The 23498-nt window shown below is 42.2% G+C and overlaps 1 protein-coding gene across 4 annotated transcripts in view; it reads left to right on the forward strand.

Moving 5' to 3' along the window:
- Positions 1 to 23498, forward strand: part of LOC143301982 (uncharacterized) — a 50161-nt gene that overhangs the window by 21607 nt on the left and 5056 nt on the right. For all 4 annotated transcript variants that reach the window (XM_076616462.1, XM_076616463.1, XM_076616465.1 and 1 more), the window contains exons 4-14: positions 1800 to 1921; positions 4897 to 5037; positions 6984 to 7044; positions 7998 to 8082; positions 13624 to 13729; positions 14450 to 14510; positions 15859 to 15992; positions 19089 to 19206; positions 21485 to 21548; positions 22892 to 23012; positions 23283 to 23338. In XM_076616462.1, coding sequence (XP_076472577.1) covers positions 1800 to 1921; positions 4897 to 5037; positions 6984 to 7044; positions 7998 to 8082; positions 13624 to 13729; positions 14450 to 14510; positions 15859 to 15992; positions 19089 to 19206; positions 21485 to 21548; positions 22892 to 23012; positions 23283 to 23338 — 1069 coding nt within the window. The remainder of the gene's footprint in view (positions 1 to 1799; positions 1922 to 4896; positions 5038 to 6983; positions 7045 to 7997; positions 8083 to 13623; positions 13730 to 14449; positions 14511 to 15858; positions 15993 to 19088; positions 19207 to 21484; positions 21549 to 22891; positions 23013 to 23282; positions 23339 to 23498) is intronic.

Raw genomic sequence — 23498 nt, forward strand, 5'->3', positions numbered from 1 at the left:
GCTCTGATGAATCCAGCGATTTATTTTTGAAGAGTGTGTGTGTGTGTTTTCTTCAGTTTAACGTCTATTCACTATAAGTGTTTTTAGACGGAAAGGAGTAAAGTAGTGTATAAAGGAAAGGGAATGCATGTGAATATTAGTGTAAAAAAAACAATTAAAAAAAAAAAAAAAGTTCTATGTATCAGTGAAAAGTATAAGAAAAAGTCTAAAGAGGTTGTGGTGTGTATTGAATGAGTTGTCATGGGAAGGAGAATATGTATATGCATATCAACAAGTATTAATCTACAACAATGTAAATATAAATAACAGTATTAAATATAATACATCAAAGGAGGATACCAACTGGACTGGAGTTTAAAATTTCTGAAAACATTCTAAGCAATGAATAATCATTCAAAGTCTTTTCAGTGGCTAATGAAATATTGGAAGAAAAGTCATCGACTACATCTTTTGGAAGTTTTGTCTTATGCTCGGGCAATGAATGAGTAGATTGCTTACAGTTATTTGCTTACCGCATATACATTTTATATTTTTATAAAGTGTGTGTGTGTGTGTGTGTGTGTGCGCGCAGCGCATTTTGCTCTGTATTCTTTGATAACTTGATGTCAGAAATTGATTTAGGCTTGCACTGATTGGGCTGATCGGATGTGAAGATTCCACTGTGTTTTTAACTCCAGGGTGTGTCCGTCTCTGTTGTGGCTGTTAGGGTTGTAGGACTTGGATGTCATATGACTTCACTGTTTGCCTGTGTATTGAAAGATTTAATAAGTGTTTCGCTTGAGGTTTAGGAAAAGAAAAAAAGCTTTGGTAATTTGGTGTACTGAACATTATTTCTTTTTCTTTCTTTTTTTTCAAACAGATTTTTTTTTCATTAATAGGAAAGTGCATATAACTTGATGTCACCACATAAAACAGATGTGTGGAATATGTACGGAATATGTGACGAAATCTTGCAGCAGTGTGTGTGTGTGTGTGTGTGTGTGTGTAGGTCATTTTCAAGTAGGCTTGCTGTACTACTTATACTACTTTACTAGTGTATCCAGAAGTTTGTTTTTTTTCTGACGGACTGCCACACATAATAGAGAGCATTGTTCCCTTCTGTCAATGTTGATCTCAATAATGATGATACTGTGTTGTGAGACATGGTTGTCAGATGAAACGGTAAAATTGTTGGAGAAGAAAGTTTGGAACTTTTTCAGCTTCATCCCCCCCCCCCTCCCTCCCCTTCCCTTATAATGTTGATGCTGTGCTGTAAGATCTGATCTGATAAAAAGGAAAATAGTTCTTTCGATTTTTTTTTATTTTTTTTTTTCCATTGCAACTTGCAGCCCCCACCCTCACCCAACCCCCTAATTCATTTACCCTTTCCCCCCTTTCTCCTCAACTTTTGAATTAAAGTTTATAGTTCATTGTTTATATATATACATATACACATTATTATAATATAGAGCACTTAGAAATATTTAAAACGAGCATTCGCTGACGCCATAAGGTGTATAATACATGATTTATTCAGACAGATGTTAGAAAACATATACTGTAGTGTAACAGTGGTGGCTGTGTCATATGTCCTTTGTTTTAACGAAATGTGCCGTTAACGCCTTGGAGAGGGGGGTGGGGGGGGGGGAGGAGGAGGGAGGGGGGGCATCTGGATGTTATATATTCTATACAAATACATACATAAAAATTGGAGTGCATGAAAATCGGGTCATGATTAAGCGTGAAGTTCATGCACGGGTAAGTGTGCGAGAAGAAGCGAACACAGTTAACAGGAGGGTGGTGACCGTGTGGTGTTTCAGGATTTGATGTCGCGGGTGCAGCAGTTGGAGGCTCACGTCACACAGCTCCGTCACATCATCCTCAAGGGAGACAAAGCCTCATCCCGCAAAGACAAGGCCCAGCGACAGTTCGACTTCAACAAGTGAGTCAAGGAGTCTGTGTGTGTGTGTGTATGTGTGTGTGTGTGTAAGAACTGGGGATTGGAGTTTTGTATATGTGTTGAGAATCTGTTGTTCAGTGTGTGAACATGTGGAGAATGTGTTCTTGTGTCTGTGTGTGTGTGTCTCTGTGTGTTGAGAATGAGTTGGGGCAGCAACAAATTGACTTGAATAAATGAGTTGAGTCTCTGTGTGTTTGTGTGTTGTGAATCAGTCGTTGAGCTTCAGTGTATGTATATGAAAATGTGTCACTGAGTCAGTGAGTGTGTGTGTATATATATATATATGTGTGTGTGTTGAGTCTGTATTTTCAAAATGAATCACTGCATGGGTGCGTGTGTGTAGAGGATGTGTCTTTTGAGTTTCTGTGTATGTGTGTGTTGTGAATGCGTTGTTCACTTGAGTGTGTGTGTATTGAGAACGTGTCATTGAGTCTACATGTAAGTTGAAAATGTGTTGTTGAGTCTGTGTGTGTGCTTGGAACGTGTAGTTAATGAATTGAGAATGTATTATTGATTGTGTGTGCATTTGAAAATGTGTTATAGAGTCAGTGCGTATGTGATTGTTGATATGTTGTTGAGTCTAGGTGTGTTTGATGATATTAATTCATTGGGTCTCTCTCTGTTGACAATGTGTTGTTGGGTCTGTGTGTGTGTGTGTGTGTAGAGAATGTGTTGTAGGTCTGTGTGTGAGTGTTTGTTGAGAATGTGTTGTGTGTGTGTTGAAAATTATTTTGGATGGATACTTCAGTTGATCAGTGTTGGTTTTGTGTTGGTCTGTTTAATGTTGAAAACATACACAGGTATAGTCATTTAGTAGTGGTTTCTTGTAGCTTTGTCTGGTTTGAAGTTTTTATGTGATCAAGAATTAAAGCACAGATTCAGGAATTTCATATCTGTTTGCATTTTAACACTTGTAATAGTTATATTCATTGCACAGTAGTTACAGTAATTACAAGCTGTTGATGATAGCCAAAACCTGAGCTATTTTGGGAGCAAAAGGAATAACCGTAGTGTACAGACAACAGGATAAACTGACATGTTAATGAATAATAGCTGAGTCTAAGAATAGAATTTAACAATGAGAAGAAGAGAACAAACGACAGGAAAATGAAGGAGTTACTTTGTACCAAAGAACAAAGTGATGGAGAGAGAGAGAGTGAGCCAATTATCCCACTAGGATAGAGGTGTCTCAGATGTCACGACTCAGAATATGGCCCATAACTTGATAAACATAAGTTTGTTACTGATACTGTGTGTGGCATGGTGCTGGTGAAGTGTTTTTTGAGTCTTGTGTACACTGTGTCATTGTGAATAGAGAGGGGTTGGAGGGGGAGAAGCCAGCAAATAAGCAGATTTGTCTGGGGTGTCCCTTTTGCTGTGCACAGATGGTGGGAGTTACAGTGTGTGTGTGTGTGTGTGTGTGTGTGTAGCTTGCCAAAATGTGCAGCTGTATATCAGCAGTCGTGTAATGTTGGTATCCATTTCATGAATGGTGTGAAGAGTGACAAACAAGAAAAGTGTTTCCATTTCTTACTTTTTTTTGACCAGACGTTCTGGGGAAAGATGAAATGGGATTGATCTCTTTTTTTTCCTTTATTTTTTTTATTTATTTATTTTTTTTAATCTGTCCCTTGATAAAGCTGTGCTTTTTTTTTTTCCTTTTTTTTTTTCTCTCATATCTGATTAAATGTGTGTTCTCTGCAGTATGTGTCTGTGTGCACACATCACACTGCCATTCAGTTTGTCAGATGTAGACTCACAATTTTCTTTGGGTGGGTGAGATGGCGTTGGGCATTGTTTTTTGTTTTTTTTTGTTGTTGTTGTTGTTTTTATTATACACCAACATGCAAATGAGAGAAAGGTGTGTGTTTGAGCAAAACCGAATTTCATGCATTATACTGTGGATGACTTCTACATGATTCTTGCTGTCTTGAATTGATCAGAATGATACGTTTCACTTCCAGATCCAACTGATGTGTTAACTGCAGCCATGGAATGATTTTTTCTGCATTATCATCACTTGACTTAATCTAAGGGAAAAGACCAAACAAACAAACATTGCACATTGTATGCACTGGTGTCAGTTTTCATTGAGTAAAGTGATGAATGCGTGCAGCGATTTCATGGCTTTTGCTGAATGTACACAGCAGTAAATCGTGTTTGGCTTTTCCTTTTTTTTTTTTTTTTCAAGGGGAGGATGTACATCATTTGCTTGGATATGGATTTGTAATATGTAGTTTTGATCAAATATTGACAGGTTCTTATCCAACTAGTGATAGAATCTGTCTTGATTTAATCAAAACTGTGCACACAAGTCAGAATCTTATGAAAAGGACATATTCCACTTCCAGGTCAAAATAACCTGAAATATTACTATCCAGTAACACCAGTTTTCTTTTTTTGTCCACAGACAATGGATTTGGTTTGGGGCGTGCACATGCACGCATGCATGCATGCATGCTCTCTCTCTCTCTCTCTCTCTCTCTCTCCCTCTCTCTCTACCCCACTCACTCACACACTTAAACACACTCACTCACACACTTAAACACACACACACACACACACACGCACACACTTATACGTGCACACAAACACACATGCATACTCTCTCTCTCTCTCTCTCTCTCTCCCCCCTACTCACTCACACACTTAAACATACTCACTCGCACACTTACACACACACACACACACACTTAAACACACACACACACTTATAGTGAATAGACGTTAAACTGAAGATAAAACACACACACACAATACACGCACACTCTTATACATGCACACTCACTCACACACACATAGACTCTCTCTCTCTCTCTCTCTCTCTCTCTCTCTCTCTCTCTTGTCATGTACAGATATCTGTATCATGTTAAGTGAGGCACATAAACAGATGTGTGCATACATGTGTGTGTGCGTGTGCGTGCGTGCGTGTGCATGTGTGTGTGTGTGTGACACAGGTACAACACGCGTCACGTGGCCCTGAAGGTGGCCTACCTGGGCTGGGACTACCAGGGCTTTGTGGTGCAGGAGGACACGGAGCGCACCATTGAGGCCGCCCTCTTCTCCGCCCTCCTCCGCACACGCCTCGTCGAGTCCAGGTCAGCTGGTCTGCCTGTCCTGTCCTGTCCTGTCCTGCCAGAATTCAGAATTCAGAATTTGTTTATTCCCATGAGTTTCAGTTTCAGTTTCAGTAGCTCAAGGAGGCGTCACTGCGTTCGGACAAATCCATATACGCTACACCACATCTGCCAAGCAGATGCCTGACCAGCAGCGTAACCGAACGCGCTTAGTCAGGCCTTGAGAAAAAAAAATATATATATATATTATTATTATTATTATTATTATTTTATCATTATTTTCATTACTACTTTTTTTTTTTTTTTTTTTTTTAAATTTATATCATAATTATTATTTATTTATGTATGTACGCTTATTCCCATTAACTCTTTTGAGTCATAGAGAAACAAGGAAACATGACAATAACAGGATGACGGCCACAGAGGAAGAGCGGAGATAATTTTAAAAGAAGGAACAAAAGGGGGGATAATACAAATGGGGGGGGGGGAATAAAATGAAATAAAAGGCCAAATGTAATCATCAGTCTGGTACAATGCAATAGGAATAGACAAATGCACAGATCACAACTAAGATTTACAGTATGGCTCTGTATCTGACTAGTTGAGCCTGAACTGGGAACTGGGCCCTCCTCCACACATTGAGTGGAGTCATGGCCTAGAGGTAACGCGTCCGCCTAGGAAGCCAGACAGTTCGAATCATGGCTCAGCTGCTGACATTTTCTCCCCCTCTACTAGCCCTTGAGTGGTGGTCCCGTGTGCAGCATGCACTTAGCGCATGTAAAAGAACCCACGGCAACAAAAGGGTTGTTCCTGGCGTAATTTTGTAGAAAAATCCACTTCGATGGGAAAATCAAATAAAACTGCATGCAGGAAAAAGAAAGAAAAAAAAAGGGTGTCGCTGTAGTATAGCGACGTGATCTCCCTAGGGAGAGCAGCCCCGAATTTCACACACAGAAATCTGTTGTGATAAAAAGAAATACAAAATACAAAATAGCCGCCCTCTTCTCTGCCCTCCTCTGCACATGCAGAAGTCCAGGTCAGCTGTCTGTCTTCTGGGTCCTGGTTGGATTATTGTTGTTGTTGTTGTTGTATTGTTACTTGTATAGCACCTGTCTTCTTCACTCCGAGACAGAGCTCGGATCCTTTACTTAGTAAAGAGGCAGTTGTGAGTGAGTGTGTGTGTGCATGCTTGTTTGTCATATAACTCATCAATATAGTTTATAATTGCTAGCTTATTCACTGCTTTACACTGTAGTTGATTGCTTAGTTTTTCTGTTTGCACCAGATTTGTTGCTAAAAAATCAAGTATATTAATGTTTTAACTTTTTTTCTTTTTTTTTTTTTTTTTTTTTTTTTTTTTTTTTTTTTTTTTACTATAAACAAATGCACATTTTCTCTGTCTGGATAATATGGTGAATTGTATTTTTCATGTGATTACCTTTATCCTGCTCTGTTCTTTTCATTCCAAACAGAATGTCACACAGACTTAAGTTTAACCATGTACTAGTAGTATATAATGACATACAACACCAGAGAGAGAACACACACACACACACACTCACTCACACACTCTCTCTCTCTCTCTCTCTCTCTCCTCTCTCCCTCTCTCTCCCAGATATAATCATACACATACACACACCAGAACATGATGCAGATTGCATCATTATTAGTACTTTTTTTAATATAAAAATTTATAAATTTGTTTTTCCTTACGGCCTTACTAAGCTCATTGGGTATGTTCCTGGTCAGGCATCTGCTTAGCAGATGCGGTGTAGCATATATATTGGTTCGTCCGAATGCATTGTCGCCTCCTTGAGCAACTGAGCTGAACTGCATAAAAAAAACCCACGAAATATGTCTTTCTCACAAGCATGGACAAAGCATACATCACAAACATACATGAAGATATGTTTCCACTGTTATTGTTTTATTGTGTGGGGGTTTTTTTTGTGTTTTTTTTTCTTCAGGGAGACGTCCAACTACCATCGGTGTGGCCGGACAGACAAGGGAGTCAGCGCTTTTGGTCAGGTCAGTGACCGTCACTGGTACATGATGAGGAATGGGTTCTCCAGGCGGGAGGAGGGTGTGGGTGAATGAAATTAGGATACACGGATTGGTGCCTACCGTTCCGGAATTTGTCACAGAAAAACATAAAGGACTGTGACCGTTCCGACGACACTGCTGCCATGGTTTGCATGATATCCAAGGGAAGGGCAACTTGTCCTATAATCCCCCCAAAGAGGCATCAGTGAAGTGGATAACCCTCGGCTGTGTGTCATTCCAGTCAACTCCATGGAACATTCAGCTCTGGGTAGGAGCCTGCCTTAAGCTGAAAAAAAAAAACCCCACCAAAACCCAACACCTGATGAGGCTTGAATTCGTGTCGGCCCAGTTGTCAGTGTGCAGTTTGAACCACTTCACCATGGCAGCTGGTGATTCACACTTCTTAGTTCAGATTGCCTGAGGTTTTCCCCCTCCTGAGTCTCTGACAAACCTGATATATCTTTTCCAGTTCATACACACTTATGATATAGTCATGTCAGGCCAGAACATTCTTTTTCAGAGTTGTGCTGGCTTTAGAAACGATGATAGGAGCAGTGCAGTGTCTGCTTAAGCGTGTGGCCTTGTGGCGACCTTACAAAACATTGATCGTTCCTCATGGCTTGTGGACTGTTGAAGGCAAGCTAGAGTGTGGGGATTTTGGATGAATCGTGAGGGGGTAACGAAAGATTTGGGTAGGTAAATAGGAAAAGGAAAGGTGGAGGAATTACTGTTGTTTAGATCACAGTGTTTGTCACTTTAGAGAAAAGGACAGTTGTTTTTTTTCACTGTTGCTAAGAAAGAACATGGCTGTGTGGTGGAGGTGGTGGTGATTGGGTTGGTTTGTGTGTGTGTGTGTGTTTTCTGATTTGTGAAAAAGTTGACCATTGATTGGTGCATAAATTATATGGATATTCAGTGGGTGAGGTTTGTGCTTGCAGGTGATATCCTTGGACCTTCGCACCAACCTGTTGAAAGGCCCGGGGGTGAAGATTAAAGAAGGGGGCACTGCTCACCAGCGTCAAGGTATGATCAGTCTGGGGCACTCTTTTTTTTTTTTTTTTTTTCCTCTGAATCCCCCCCCCCCCCCACGCCCCACCCCCCCAAGAACTGTGTGATGTACCTTTGTGTTTGCTTGTTTGTGTTGTGCATGTGTGTGTCTGTCCAAAATACAATTTCATGATAGAAAGTTATCTGCCTGTCTGTTATTGTCAGGAAATATGTCCAGTTATTTCTTTTGCAAAGTGATGTCTTGAGGTAAGGGGGAAAAAAAATCCATTGAACCTGGTACCCTTTGAGGGGGTGGGGGGGGGGGGGGGGGGTGGGGGCAAAGTTGTATAAAGTTTGTCTTGTCTCCCTTTACTCCAGTCCTATCTTTCGCTGTCTTCCTGTTTTTCATGTGTTGTAGCAACGTAAACAAATGCGTCCCACATGAGTGCGTTTCATGTTTAGTTCAAACTGATGTTAAACGGAGAATGGCTGCTTATCTGGTGGGGTAAAAACAGTCGTACACACAAAAGTCCACTCTTGTATTTACAAGTGAATTTTTGGGAGTTGCAGCCCATGAACGAAGAAGAGGAGTTGACGTCAGTCGTGGATTAGTAATTTGTAAGACAACAGAAGCGTGTTCAACGGTTAATGTGGGTTTTGGGGATTAGTTATTTGTAACACCATGAAAGTGCATTCAGCAGTTGTTTGCTATATATATATAGAGAGAGAGAGAGAGGGAGAGAGAGAGATATCCCGAAATGTAAGTTACTGGATCCCTGCCACACCCCAAAAGGAGTGAAAGGATTAAAAGTAAAAGTTTATTAAAAAAAAAAAAAAAAAAAAAGTTTGACCAAAGTGTATGCTTGCGCACATTTAACATGCATATGCGGTCATGATCGCTCACCTGAACAGTGTGCAACAGTGCAAGAGAGAGAGAGAGAGAGACGGGAGGGGGAAGAGTGTTGTGGGTTGGGGGGGGGGTTGTTGGTGGGTGGGGGGGGGGAGGGACGGGGTCAGTGTCCAGACCCTCAGAGTGGTGACCAGGGTCCCCCCCACCCCACACACCCCCCCATCCCAAACCCATATCTCCCAACTCATGATGTTTGCCCGGTGGTGGGCCACCGAGCTAGGAGGAGCAGGGCAAGGGCTGTGGTCGGAGCATGCAGGCATGTTTGTCCACAGCTCTTCCCCCCCCTCGCCCCTGACCTCCTCGCCCCCCCTCCCCTCCAAAACTGCCCCTACCCCTCCCTCCCTCCCTTCTGTCCGCCCTTCCCTCCCTGCCCACAGAAAAGCAGGGCTCTGTGCCAGGCCCCTGTGTTAAACAGGGAGAGATGGAGGAGGCCCCTGTGTTGGAACAGGGAGAGGTGGGGTGGGGGAATGTTGAGGGGGGGCAAGGGAGGGGGGTGCTGGGGGGGGGGGGGGGTAGCAAGATCACAACCCTCCAGTTTGGACAGACATTGCGTATTCCCCATGGGGGGGGTGGGGGGGGTGGCAGGCGAGGATGGTCATGGAGGATGTGGTTTGGTTTGGTCACATCCATGTTGTGGGGGGAGGGGTGGTGGTGGGGGGGGGGGCCTGGAGTGGGTGGGGGTTGAGGGGTAGGGGAAGGAAGGAAGGAAGGGGATGGAGAGAGAGAGGAAGAGGTGGTGGTGCATGACGATGGACCCCCCCCCCCAGTTTTGTGGAGGAAGAGGATGAAGGAGGGGTAAGGTGAAAGTGGAGGGAGAGTTTTGAGGGGGGGGGGGGGTTGTTTGTGTTTGCACCCTTGAGCACAGGTAAGGGTGGGGTAGAGGTAGGAGGAAGGGGGGGTGGATAAGAGAGTAAACATGGTGGGACAGCCTTGAGATGGAGAGAGAGAGAGAGAAATGGAGCCAAGTTGTGGGGCTAAAGCTTAAGGGTGGAAACCATTGGGTTTTTTTTTTTTTTTCCTTGGGAGAGTAAGTTTGGTGGGACTTTGGGTGGGGCAGTGAATTGTTGGAAAAGTTGCTGCGCCTTTTGAAGTTGTTTTTGGGGTAGAAGGGTGGGTGATGGTGGTGGGAGGATGGGGAGGCCATCGTCTTGAGGGGAATGCCAGCGTTTTTCTTTGATTTTTTTTTTTTTTTTTTTTTTTTTTAACAAATTTTCATGGGTTCTGAATGTTTAAGATGTGGTCTGGGATTCAGGAGGGTTGGGGAAAGGGAAGTGAGTGTGGTGAGGGGGCTTGGGGGGGGGAGGGGGGTGCACATCAGTTTTGGTGTTAGAGCGTGTAAGGAGGGGGATACGTGAGGAGGATTGCTTAAGGACGGCTATTTTCACAGATACTCTGCACACACGTTGACTTGTGAGATCAGGTAGAATGAGGGGTGGGGGGGGGGGGGGAGCGAAGCAGGGGAGGGTGGGTAGTTGGGGGAACCAAGGGGGTGGTGGGGGGACGGGGGGGGGGGAGAGAGAGAAGGGGACCTCTGACCTCCATCCTAAGGCCACACCAGGCGTCTTGTCTGTATTGGGAACACAAAACCCATGTTCCCTTGGACTGAAAGTCTCGACAAGTCTCGACGCTTCTTCACAACTCTGCTGTGGTTTGCACGTTGTAAGGCGGAGGAGGGTAGCTAGCAAGCTGTACACGGTGGTGATGGAGACAATCAATAGAGGGAAGGGAGGGGGGCGGGGGGAGGGTGGGGGATGTTTAGGGGGCAGGGAGGAGGGATGTTTCACAAGGGGTGGGGGCAAGGGCTGTGGGGCACCTGGCATAACTGACGTGCAGGGCTGTGCTGTCATGTGCAAGGCAGCACGCAAACAGGCTTAGTGAGCAGGGGAGGAGGTGGGGCGGGTGGGGGGAGGAGGGCGGTGGGAGGGGGAGATGTTTGCTGGGTTGCTGTCTGTGTCTGCCTCCTCTGATCAGGCTTATGACCCACCACCACTCCCACCCTACCCCCATCTCTCTTTCTGTCTGTCTTTTTTCCCCTCAGCTCTCTCTCTCTCTCTCTCTCTCTCTGTCTATCTGTCTGTCTGTCTCTCTTGTTTTGTTTTTTCTTCTCTCTTTCTCTGCTTTCCATTAAATATATGTACGCTATTGTAACTTGCGTAGATTAGCAAGGACAGATTAGAAGAATGGGCCATGTCTAAAATCTTAATCCTAGAATAAAAAACGTTTTGAGTTCAGGTTCTGAGTTCTCTCTCTCTCCCTCTCTCTCTCTCTCAGGGGAGGGGGGGGGGGATAATCTGTTTGTTGGTGCATAGTTTTTAGTTGGAATGGTGAGTGCGTAAATCTGTTTGATTGCATTATATATGTGTTTGTGTGTCTGACTGTCAGGGTGACTCAGTAATGTGTTTGTGTCACTTTTTCTGAGTCCGCCTTGCATTCGACAGTGCCCACATTTCTGTCACTACCCCCGCCCCCCTAGCTTAGTCATCAGCATCCTCCCTAACAATTTCCTCCATCTGCATTTTCTCCTGTAAAGGAAAAAAAATCATTTTCAAACAGTGTGAAGAGACTGGTGAATTCTCTATTATTTTATACATGAAATATTATTCCTATTTAATCCTTTGGAGAAAAAAAAATTGTGCGTTGATGATTATTTTCTAAAATTCTGGGTTTTTTTTTGTTTTTTAAAAAATTTATAGTGAATATAATGAGAACTATTTATCTCTTGTATGTATTATGGTGTATATTTTCTCCTGTTGAAACTCTTCTTTGAATAAAAACAAACAACAAACAAAAAAGTAAATGAAGATTGTTCTGTAGTTTATCTTGAGAACGAATGTAATGATTTGATTGTGTTGTACAGGGGAGACAACAACTGAGACATGCAGTGTAGACATTACCATTCATTCTTTCAAATGTGTGGTGATTAGTATTATTGTTTTGTTATTATCATTATTATTATTATTATAAAAAAAATTAATTTTAAGTACAAGAAAATGTGCATAATGACTGTTCCATTCTGTGGGGTTGTTTTTTGTTTTTTGTTTTTTTTTGTCTGTTAGTGGGATGCAACTCTCGCGTCCATTCACTCCTATCAACGGGTGTTACAGATAAATCAGTTCTCAGTACTGTGTTTTCCAACCAAAAACGAGACACAAGATATAGGAATACTTTGTTATCTCTAGAAGAGAAATTGTTGACGCATCAGCCAATTAAAAAAAACCAAGAGAGGCAAGGCCTTCAAGACTCACTTGTGATACACTTAAAAAATAAAAATAAAAAATCCAAGCTTTTTACATATTGAGTATAATTTCAAAATGTAATGTTTAAGATGAGAAAGATCAGTTTAAAGCAAATTAACTCCCCTAGCATTAATTATAGAGTAATTTCCCTTTTTTTTACTATCTACACCAAAAACGTTTGCAAAATAAATAAAACTTTCATGCTTAGCAAAAGAAGTTCCTGTTTGAACAAAAAATGATAATAATGACTGCTCTTGTTGTTGGGTCAGAATATCAGATCAAAGTGCCAAGTTTAGAGAATACAAAAAATATAAATATAACAGTAAACGCAGTTTGCATATAATTAGGCTTTTTTTTTTTCTTTTTTTTTTTTGGTGCCCATCCCAGAGGTGCAATATTGTTTTAAACAAGATGACTGGAAAGAACTGAATTTTTCCTATTTTTATGCCTAATTTGGTGTCAACTGACAAAGTATTTGCAGAGAAAATGTCAATATTAAAGTTTACCACGGACACACAGACACAACACAGACAACCGAACACCGGGTTAAAACATACTCACTTTGTTTACACAAGTGAGTCAAAAAGGCATTTCATCCACAGTACAACACAATGTTTCATCATCCAGTTAGCAAATACACAGCCACGGTTTTGAACACAGGACCCATGGCTTGGATGTACATGATGTACAGCTTTGGTGGGAAAAAAAACAACATTGATGGTACTTATTTACTGCCCTTTATGCACTCTTCCATGTAAAAAAAACAAACAAAACAAAACAACACTGATGGTACTTGCTTACTGCCCTCTGTGCACTGTTCCATGTAAAACAACTAACATTGATGGTACTTACTTACTGCCCTTTATGCACTGTTCCATGTAAAACAACATTGATGGTACGTACTTACTGCCCTTTATGCACTGTTCCATGTAAAACAACAACATTGATGGTACTTACTTACTGCCCTTTATGCACTGTTCCATGGAAAACAACAACATTGATGGTACTTACTTACTGCCCTTTATGCAGTGTTCCATGTAAAACAATAACATTGATGGTACTTACTGCCCTTTATGCACTGTTCCATGTAAAACAACAACATTGATGGTACGTACTTACTGCCCTTTATGCACTGTTCCATGTAAAACAACAACATTGATGGTACTTACTTACTGCCCTTTATGCACTGTTCCATGTAAAACAATAACATTGATGGTACTTACTTACTGTCCTTTATGCACTGTTCCATGTAAAACAACTAACATTGATGGTACTTACTTACTGCCCTTTATGCACTGTTCCATGTAAAACAACATTGATGGTACTTACTGCCCTTTATTATTGCCCTTTATTATGCCCTCTTCCGTTTAGGGCAGCAACGAAAGAACTGCTTGCTGAAAACGGGGGGGTGTTTTCCTGTGCCTGTTTCAGGGGAGACCACGACGGAGATCCGCTATGTGCACATCCTGAACAAGGTGCTGCCCCCAGAGATTCGCGTCCTGGCCTGGGCCCCTGTGGAGGAGTCCTTCAGTGCCAGGTGAGTCCGAGGGGTGTGCAGGGTTCCTAGTGCTCAGCCTTGTGGAAGTCCGGAGTGCTGGCCTAGTTATAATAATAATGGTACTTGTATAGCGCTGAATCTTGTGCATAGACAAATCTAAGCGCTTTCGCACCAGTCATTCTCACGAATGCATAACTCTAAAACTGGAGAAACTAAAGACAAGGAAGAGGCAGGGAAGGGAGGCTATTTTGGGAAGAGGTGGGTTTTAAGGCCAGACTTGAAAGAGCTGAGTGTGGAGACTTGACGAAGCGAAAGAGGAAGTTCATTCCAATTGCAAGGTCCAGAGACAGAGAAAGAACGGCGGCCAACAGTCAAGAGTTTGAATCTGGGTATGCGTAAGTGGAGTGGATCCGAAGCTGATCGTAGTGATCGAGATGGAGTGTAGAGGTGAAGGCAGCCACAGAGATAGGAAGGGGCTGATTTGTGAATACATTTGTAGCATAGAGTGCTGATCTTGTACTTTATTTGGTGTGAGACAGGGAGCCAGTGGATATGTTGCAAAAGTGATGTGCTCAGACCTTTTCATTCTGAGGAACTTACTGTCCTTTATTTAGTTGATAAGGCATCCTCCGCCTGGGATGCAAGAAAATCATAAGGGCAAAGTCTGTAAATGGATTTGACTGAAGGCAGTGACGCCATCCTTGAGAAACTGAAACTGACAGTGTTGGTTGTAAGGCGGGTGGTTGTGTGTGTCTACAGGTTCAGCTGCAAGAAGCGGACGTACAAGTACTACTTTCCCCGGGGAAACCTGGACCTGCAGGTAGGGAGATGATATAAAAGATCTATTTATAACAGTTTTTTTTTCTTTATGGTGTGCGTATGTGTGTGTGTGTGAGTGTGTGTGTGTGGCTTTTCCAGCTTTGGGACAATTTCTTGTGTACATATGTTGGGAAATGTTCTCTACACCAGAGATAATCAGACGTTGGAGAAGGCCAGAGTTGAGTTTTGAGTCACTCGGCAGAAGGATGAAAAAGCTGTCACTAGCTCTGTAGGTTGAGTGTAAGAACTGTTGGTGTGTGCAGAAGGAGCAAATGAAGACATGGTGTGTAGAGTGAGTTAGCTGGTCTGTTGTGCATGTGTGAATTCATTATAAACGTGGCAGAGTGCAGTTTGAGCGAATGAACATTGTCACTTCTGCAGTTCCTTACAGCAGCAGAGGGTGTAGAGAAATGAAGCAAAAAACGAAATGTTTTATTCAAAACGAATATAAAGAGAAGGAAAAGAGCAATCCGGAAGGAAGCTGTCCGACCAAAATTGCCGTTGAGATCTTCGTAGCAGATAAGAATTCATTTAAGAGGCAATACTGAATGAACATGCCTTTTATCTGCGAACTTGAAACAATTGTTTTTGTTTCTTTTTTTACCCTGTGGGTTTGTTGGGGTTTTTTTGTTTGTTGGTTTTTTGGGTTTTTTTAATAAGTTTTTGTTGTTGTTTTTTAAAAGATTTTTTATTCCATTTTGGTAGGTCGACATTTGACAAATGAAAGGACATTTAGAAAGGAAGAAAGAAAGAGAAAACAAATTGATAAAATAGACCGGGATAAACAAACTGTCAGACAGACGGACAAGCAGCTGGACTGTACATAAGTTGGTTATTATTATAGAGTGTTGTCATTTATTTTATTAGGTCTTATGCAATCTGTTCAGAAATAAAAACTGTCAAGGACCTTGAAGTATGTTCACAGAAAGTGAACATAACACTCATTTCTTACAAATATCTAAGGAAAATATAAATATGGGTAGTTAATTTTCATTGATCATGAACAGGTGACTAATCGTTTGTGATCAGTAGTTTTGTAAGGCAGCCATCTGGCAGAGAATGTGGCATGGTTAAAGTTGATATATGCATTATATTCTTCAAATCTGTATCAAATTTTTAATTTTTGTTTAAAAAAAACAACTGATATTGTGGACAGTTGTCTTCCATTTTTTTTAAATATTACAAATATAAGTAATGTTTTGCAAACAGTATTATAAAACAAAACATCATCAGTTGTTGAAAACAAGAATCTTTTCAACTTTTTTTTTTTGTTTTTCCTTTTTGTTAAAAGTTTTGTGATGAACTAGCTGTATGAACCTTGCCATTGTGACTGTTTTGTCACGCAACAGTTGATGAAGCAGGCAGCGGGAAAGCTGGTGGGGGAGCATGATTTCCGTAACCTGTGCAAGATGGACGTGGGCAACGGCGTGGTCAACTTCAAGCGGCGCATTCTGCACACTGAGGTGTCCGAGCTGGAAGAGAGGTAAAAGTGCAGATTTTTTTTTTTTTTTTTTTTTTTTTCCCCTCTCTCTCTCCCTCTCACTCTCTTTTTATGAGCACAATAGCCGAGTGGTCAAAACGTTGGACTTTCAATCTGAGGGTCCCGGGTTCGAATCTCGGTAACGGCGCCTGGTTGGGGGTAAAGGGTGGAGATTTTTCCAATCTCCCAGGTCAACAGATGTGCAGACCTGCTTGTGCCTAAACCCCTTTCATGTGTATACGCAAGCAGAGGATCAAGTACGCACGTTAAAGAGCCAGTAATCATGTCAGCGTTTGGTGGGTTATGGAAACAAGAACATGCCCAGCATGCACACCTCAGAAAATGGAGTATGGCTGCCTACATGGCAGGGTAAAAACGTTCATACATGTAAAAGCCCACTCGTGTACATATGAGTGAACGTGGGAGTTGCAGCCCAAGAACAAAGATGGATGTGGTGGGTTTTTTTTGCTTTTTCTCTTTTTTCCTAGTCTTCAATTGTTCTTCTTGAGTATGGCTGTCTACATGGCAGGGTAAATAAACAAAGCGGTCAAACACGTAAAATGTTACACATCTGTCTGAGTGTGTATGTGTGTGTGCTTGAAATCAGATTCAATTGAATGACACAGGAAACGAATGACGAGCGCCCAATGGCAGCCGTTGCTTGGCTCCATACCCAGGTAGGGCAGCCTGTTGTGCAAATGACCTTGAGCTTGTGAAGCGCTTTGAGCTTGGTATCTGACTGAGGATAGGCGCTGTGTAAGTGTCCCATATATATATATATATATATATAAAAACAACAAAAAAACCAACATTATTTTCAGAAAGGCTACTTGCTGCAGCTACTTTAGATTTCTCCACAGGGAGGTGGGTGGGGTGTAGTATTTTGCACAGGAATAGGACCCTTGTCAGAGTGTGCGCCAGTGGGTCACGGTTAAGTATGTTAACTTGAACATGATTTTTGACGGGCGCAATAGCCGAATGGTTAAAGCGTTGGACTTTCAATCTGAGGGTCCCGGGTTCGAATCTCGGTGACGGCACCTGGTGGGTTAAAGGGTGGAGATTTTTCCGATCTCCCAGGTCAACATTCGCGATCTCCCAGGTCAGCGTTCGGTGGGTTATGGAAACAAGTACATACCCAGCATGCACACCCCCGAAAGCGGAGTATGGCTGCCTACATGGCGGGGTAAAAACGGTCATACACGTAAAAGCCCACTCGTGTATATACGAGTGAACGTGGGAGTTGCAGCCCACGAACAAAGGAGAAGAAGAACATGATTTTGGGGTGGGGGTGGGGGGGGGAGGGTGGCAGAGCTGAGAAAGGGGTGGCGTGAAGGGGTCAAAGTGTCTGCTGATCGTCAGGGATCTGGGCTTGATTCTAGAATGATCACCCAAACCAGCGAGATACTCTTGCGTCCTGTTTGAAGACATGAGCACCTGCAGCAATAACGATTCGATCAATCAGAAGAACCTTAGGAAATATGGAGGGTGCGGAGAGAAAAATAAAGGAGATACAATGTGGCGTGTTCTTTAGAATATTTTGTTTATGAATTGTAAGTCGAGGGTTGTATTGGGTAGTATTTACTCGTAGGACTGAGTGTACAAGTATCAGTATTATGTGTTCATGTGTGTGTGTGTGTGTGTGTGTGTGTGTGTGTAGTCATATTTTGGTGTGTGTATGTAACATTGATGTAATGTTTTATGTTAACAAAGCGTTTTTGTAAAGCACCTAGAGCAGATTTCTGGATAGTGTGCTATATAAGTATCCATTATTATTATTAGTATTATTCATTCTAGAAATCTGTACAAGTCCCAGGTACCCAGAATATGCAGTACATTCAATCCGTTTTTAAAGCGTCAGTATTGTGCGTAATTATTTTATAGTTACATAGTGACTATCTTCGATCAGAGACCAAAGTCTGAGCGCTTTACAAATTCATTGATTAGCCTACCTGGGCAGAGCTGACTGACAGTTGCCTGAAGGCGCTCATCATTTGTTTCCTGTCTCATTCAGTCAGGGAGAACAGGTAACGTGATGTGTTACCTGTGTTTTGTTGTTCAGGGAAACGGGTACATGATGTGTTACCTGTGTGTTGTTTTTCAGGGAGAACGGGTACATGATGTGTTACCTTTGTGTTGTTCAGGGAGAACAGGTACATGATGTGTTACCTGTGTGTTGTTCAGGGAGAACGGGTACCTGATGTGTTACCTGTGTGTTGTTCAGGGAGAACGGGTATGTGATGTGTTACCTGTGTGTTGTTCAGAGAGAACAGGTAACGTGATGTTACCTGTGTGTTGTTCAGAGAGAACGGGTACATGATGTGTTACCTTTGTGTTGTTCAGAGAGAACGGGTACATGATGTGTTACCTTTGTGTTGTTCAGAGAGAACGGGTACATGATGTGTTACCTGTGTGTTCAGGGAGAACGGGTACGTGATGTGTTACCTGTGTGTTGTTCAGGGAGAACAGGTAACGTGATGTTACCTGTGTGTTGTTCAGGGAGAACAGGTACGTGATGTGTTACCTTTGTGTTGTGTCAGGGAGAACAGGTACATGATGTGTTACCTGTGTGTTGTTTTTCATGGAGAACAGGTACATGATGTGTTACCTGTGTGTTGTTCAGAGAGAACAGGTAACGTGATGTTACCTGTGTGTTGTTCAGGGAGAACAGGTACATGATGTGTTACCTTTGTGTTGTTCAGGGAGAACGGGTACATGATGTGTTACCTGTGTGTTGTTCAGGGAGAACAGGTACATGATGTGTTACCTGTGTGTTGTTCAGGGAGAACGGGTACGTGATGTGTTACCTGTGTGTTGTTCAGGGAAAACGGGTACATGATGTGTTACCTGTGTGTTGTTCAGGGAGAACGGGTACGTGATGTGTTACCTTTGTGTTGTTCAGGGAGAACGGGTACCTGATGTGTTACCTTTGTGTTGTTCAGGGAGAACGGGTATGTGATGTGTTACCTGTGTGTTGTTCAGAGAGAACGGGTACATGATGTGTTACCTTTGTGTTGTTCAGGGAGAACGGGTACGTGATGTGTTACCTTTGTGTTGTTCAGGGAGAACGGGTACGTGATGTGTTACCTGTGTGTTGTTCAGGGAGAACGGGTACGTGATGTGTGAACTGACGGTGGTGGGCCAGGCCTTCCTGTGGCACCAGATCCGCTGCATTGTGGCTGTGCTGTTCCTCATCGCGCAGGGCAAGGAGGAGCCAGAGGTGATGATGATGATGATTGTATGACATGTCAGTCATGGATGGTAATGATGAGTGAATGACAGTCATGGATGATAATGATGATGATTGAATGACAAGTCAGTCATGGATGATAATGATGATGATTGTATGACATGTCAGTCATGGATGATAATGATGATGATTGAATGACAAGTCAGTCATGGATGATAATGATGATGATTGTATGACAAGTCAGTCAAGGATGATAATGATGATGATTGAATGACAAGTCAGTCATGGATGATAATGATGATGATTGAATGACAAGTCAGTCATGGATGATAATGATGATGATTGTATGACAAGTCAGTCAATGATGATAATGATGATGATTGTATGACGAGTCAGTCATGGATGATAACGATGAGTGAATGACAGTCATGGATGATAATGATGATGATTGTATGACATGTCAGTCATGGATGATAATGATGGTGATTGTATGACATGTCAGTCATGGATGATAATGATGATGATTATATGACAAGTCAGTCATGGATGATGATCATGAGTGAATGACAGTCATGGATGATAATGATGATGATTGTATGACAAGTCAGTCATGGATGATAATGATGATGATTGTATGACAAGTCAGTCATGGATGATAATGATGATGATTGTATGACAAGTCAGTCAATGATGATAATGATGATGATTGTATGACATGTCAGTCATGGATGATAATGATGATGATTGAATGACATGTCAGTCATGGATGATAATGATGATGATTGAATGACATGTCAGTCATGGATGGTAATGATGAGTGAATGACAGTCATGGATGATAATGATGATGATTGTATGACAAGTCAGTCAATGATGATAATGATGATGATTGTATGACGAGTCAGTCATGGATGATAACGATGAGTGAATGACAGTTATGGATGATAATGATGATGATTGTATGACAAGTCAGTTATGGATGATAATGATGATGATTGTATGACAAGTCAGTCATGGATGATAATGATGATGATTGAATGACAAGTCAGTCATGGATGATAATGATGATGATTGTATGACATGTCAGTCATGGATGATAATGATGATGATTGAATGACAAGTCAGTCATTGATGATAATGATGATGATTGAATGACATGTCAGTCATGGATGATAATGATGATGATGATTGTATGACATGTCAGTCATGGATGATAATGATGATGATGATTGTATGACATGTCAGTCATGGATGATAATGATGATGATTGTATGACAAGTCAGTCAATGATGATAATGATGATGATTGTATGACAAGTCAGTCATGGATGATAATAAGTGAATCACAGTCAGTGATGAATGATAATGATGATAAGAATTATGTGATAAGTCAGTCGTGGATGATAATAATAATGATAATGATTATAATTATGTGATAGCTAGTCATGGTTATGGATAGTTGTTAAAATTGCGTGACAGTCAGTAATGGATAATAATGATGATAATGATATTTATATGTCAGTCAGTCGTGTCCGACTATGACCATCAAAAAAGAAGAGGAGGCAACTGCTGTCCTGACTATGTGGGCTAGAATTTGCTGATGATGGAGTGTGTCTCACCCAAGTTTATCCCCCCCTGTTTTGCATAGTCAGTCACGTCCAACTCTGACCATCAGAACAGCAGAGGAGGCAACTGCTGTCCCAACTGTCTGGACTAGAATTTGATGATAATGGAGTGTGTCTTACCCAAGTCACATCCCCGCCGTTTTTGGCCAAGAGTTGTTTTAGGACAGTCGGTGTTTGGATGGTCCCCAAAGGCCAACTATTGTAATCTTGCCTCCCAAGTTTGAGAGTCATAAGTCCTTCACAAAAGACTAAGGTAAATGAATTTCCATGGCAGTGGAGAAACCATTGTACATACAGTCCTGACTGTTCTTTTGGCCAGACTGTAAGGTTATGTCAGTCTGTGATAGAAGCTGAGCGTTAAGCTGAAGTAATGATAATAATGTCTAGAAAAGAGATCCAGTTGCTTTTACATAACACATCAGTGTTTCTTGTACACACAAAAATGTACCCCTCGGTCTACACACACACACACATGAACTCAGTGCATACATACACACACATACAAGCATACATTCATGCATAGATAGTATTTTTAGTGAGTTTGTATCTAATCAGTTTTAAGATTACATTCCTGTGTCTTGTGTATTGTTAAATGCCCCTTGAGCCACAAGGTAAGCGGTGTATAAATGCTTATTATTATTATTATTATTAACGTGGATGGTTGTGTGTGTGTGTATTGTTGCAGATCCTGGAAGACTTGCTGAATGTGGACAAGTGCCCACGCAAACCTCAGTACAGCATGGCCTCAGGTATAGTGAGCCCCCAGTGACAGTGGTTGATGGTGCCTGTTTACACACACAGACACACATGCACACACACACACACACACGCCCACACGCACGTACACGTGCACTATGGTTATGGGGGATGATTGTTGGTGTGTTTTCAGAACTGGTGCTGTTTGACTGTGATTATGGGGGATGATTGTTTGTGTGTTTTGAGAACTGCTGTTCGTGTTGTTTGGCTGTGATTATGGGGGATGATTGTTGGTGTGTTTTGAGAACTGCCGCTGGTGTTGTTTGACTGATTACGGGGGATGATTGTTGGTGGTTTTTTTCAGAACTGCCACTGGTGTTTGACTGATTATAGGGGATGATTGTTGGTGTGTTTTCAGAACTACCACTGGTGTTTGACTGATTACAGGGTTGATTGTAGGTGTGTTTTCAGAACTGCCGCTGGTGTTTTTTTGACTGATTACGGGGGGGTGATTGTTGGTGTGTTTTCAGAACTGCCACTGTTGTTGTTTGACTGATTACAGGGGATGATTGTTGGTGTTTTCAGAACTGCCGCTGGTGTTTTTTGACTGATTACGGGCGGGTGATTGTTGGTGTGTTTTCAGAACTGTCGCTGGTGTTGTTTGACTGTGATTACAGAGGTGGGGGTGGGGGGGGTGTTTTCAGAACTGCCGCTGGTGTTTTTTGACTGTGATTACAGGGGGGGGGGGGGGGTGGGGGGGGGTTATTGTTGGTGTGTTTTCAGAACTGTCGCTGGTGTTGTTTGACTGTGATTACAGAGGGATGATTTCTGCCGCTAGTATTGACTGATTACAGGGGATGATTGTTGGTGTGTTTTGAGAACTGCTGCTGGTGTTGTTTGACTGTGATTATGGGGGATGATTGTTGGTGTGTTTTGAGAACTGCCGCTGGTGTTGTTTGACTGTGATTATGGGGGATGATTGTTGGTGTGTTTTGAGAACTGCCGCTGGTGTTGTTTGACTGTGATTATGGGGGATGATTGTTGGTGTGTTTTGAGAACTGCTGCTGGTGTTGTTTGACTGTGATTATGGGGGATGATTGTTGGTGTGTTTTGAGAACTGCCACTGGTGTTGTTTGACTGATTACAGAGGATGGTTGTTGATGTTTTCAGAACTGCTGCTGGTGTTGTTTGACTGATTACGGGGGATGATTGTTGGTGTGTTTTGAGAACTGCCGCTGGTGTTGTTTGACTGATTACGGGGGATGGTTGTTGATGTTTTCAGAACTGCTGCTGGTGTTGTTTGACTGATTACAGGGGATGATTGTTGGTGTGTTTTCAGAACTGCCACTGGTGTTGTTTGACTGATTACAGGGGATGATTGTTGGTGTGTTTTCAGAACTGCCACTGGTGTTGTTTGACTGTGATTACGGGGATGACCTGGAGTGGGTGTACGAAGCCGACTGGCACGAAGATAACATCCGCCATCTGCAGCAGATGTGGGCCCAGCACGCCATACGGTCAGTTTTTAACTCTCACCACCAAGTTTCTGTATGGAAAACACTCCTCGGCGCCAAATGATTTCGAAACGTTGCTCTCAGTTACAGCCTTTGGTTCATGTCAAAGCAACACAGTGGACTTGGTCACTTCAAACTGGGTCAGGGGGCAAAGGTTAGTCATTGTTCTACTGGCAGGGAAAACTGGCTGCAGCTGTGAAGCTTTGTAACAGTGTGTAAAATTCAGTGATGAGCTATTTCGTGCTGACAATGTTTCTACCGTACTGTCTGCAGAGCCAACATGCTGAAGAGGATGCTGGAAGAACTGGACCAAGCCAAGGTGGAAACTGGTAAGCAGAGTGGGGGTGAGGTGATTGGGTAAATAAGGGAGAAGTGTGGAGTAGTCGGGGAGTAGCGCTGCTAAGGTTTTTGACTCACTTGTGTAAACAAAGTGTCTGTGTGTCCATGGTAAACTTTAACATTGACATTTTCTCTGCAAATACTTTGTCA

The sequence above is a fragment of the Babylonia areolata genome, chromosome 28, assembly GCF_041734735.1.
Source record: "Babylonia areolata isolate BAREFJ2019XMU chromosome 28, ASM4173473v1, whole genome shotgun sequence".
NCBI classification, from domain to species: Eukaryota; Metazoa; Mollusca; class Gastropoda; order Neogastropoda; family Buccinidae; genus Babylonia; species Babylonia areolata.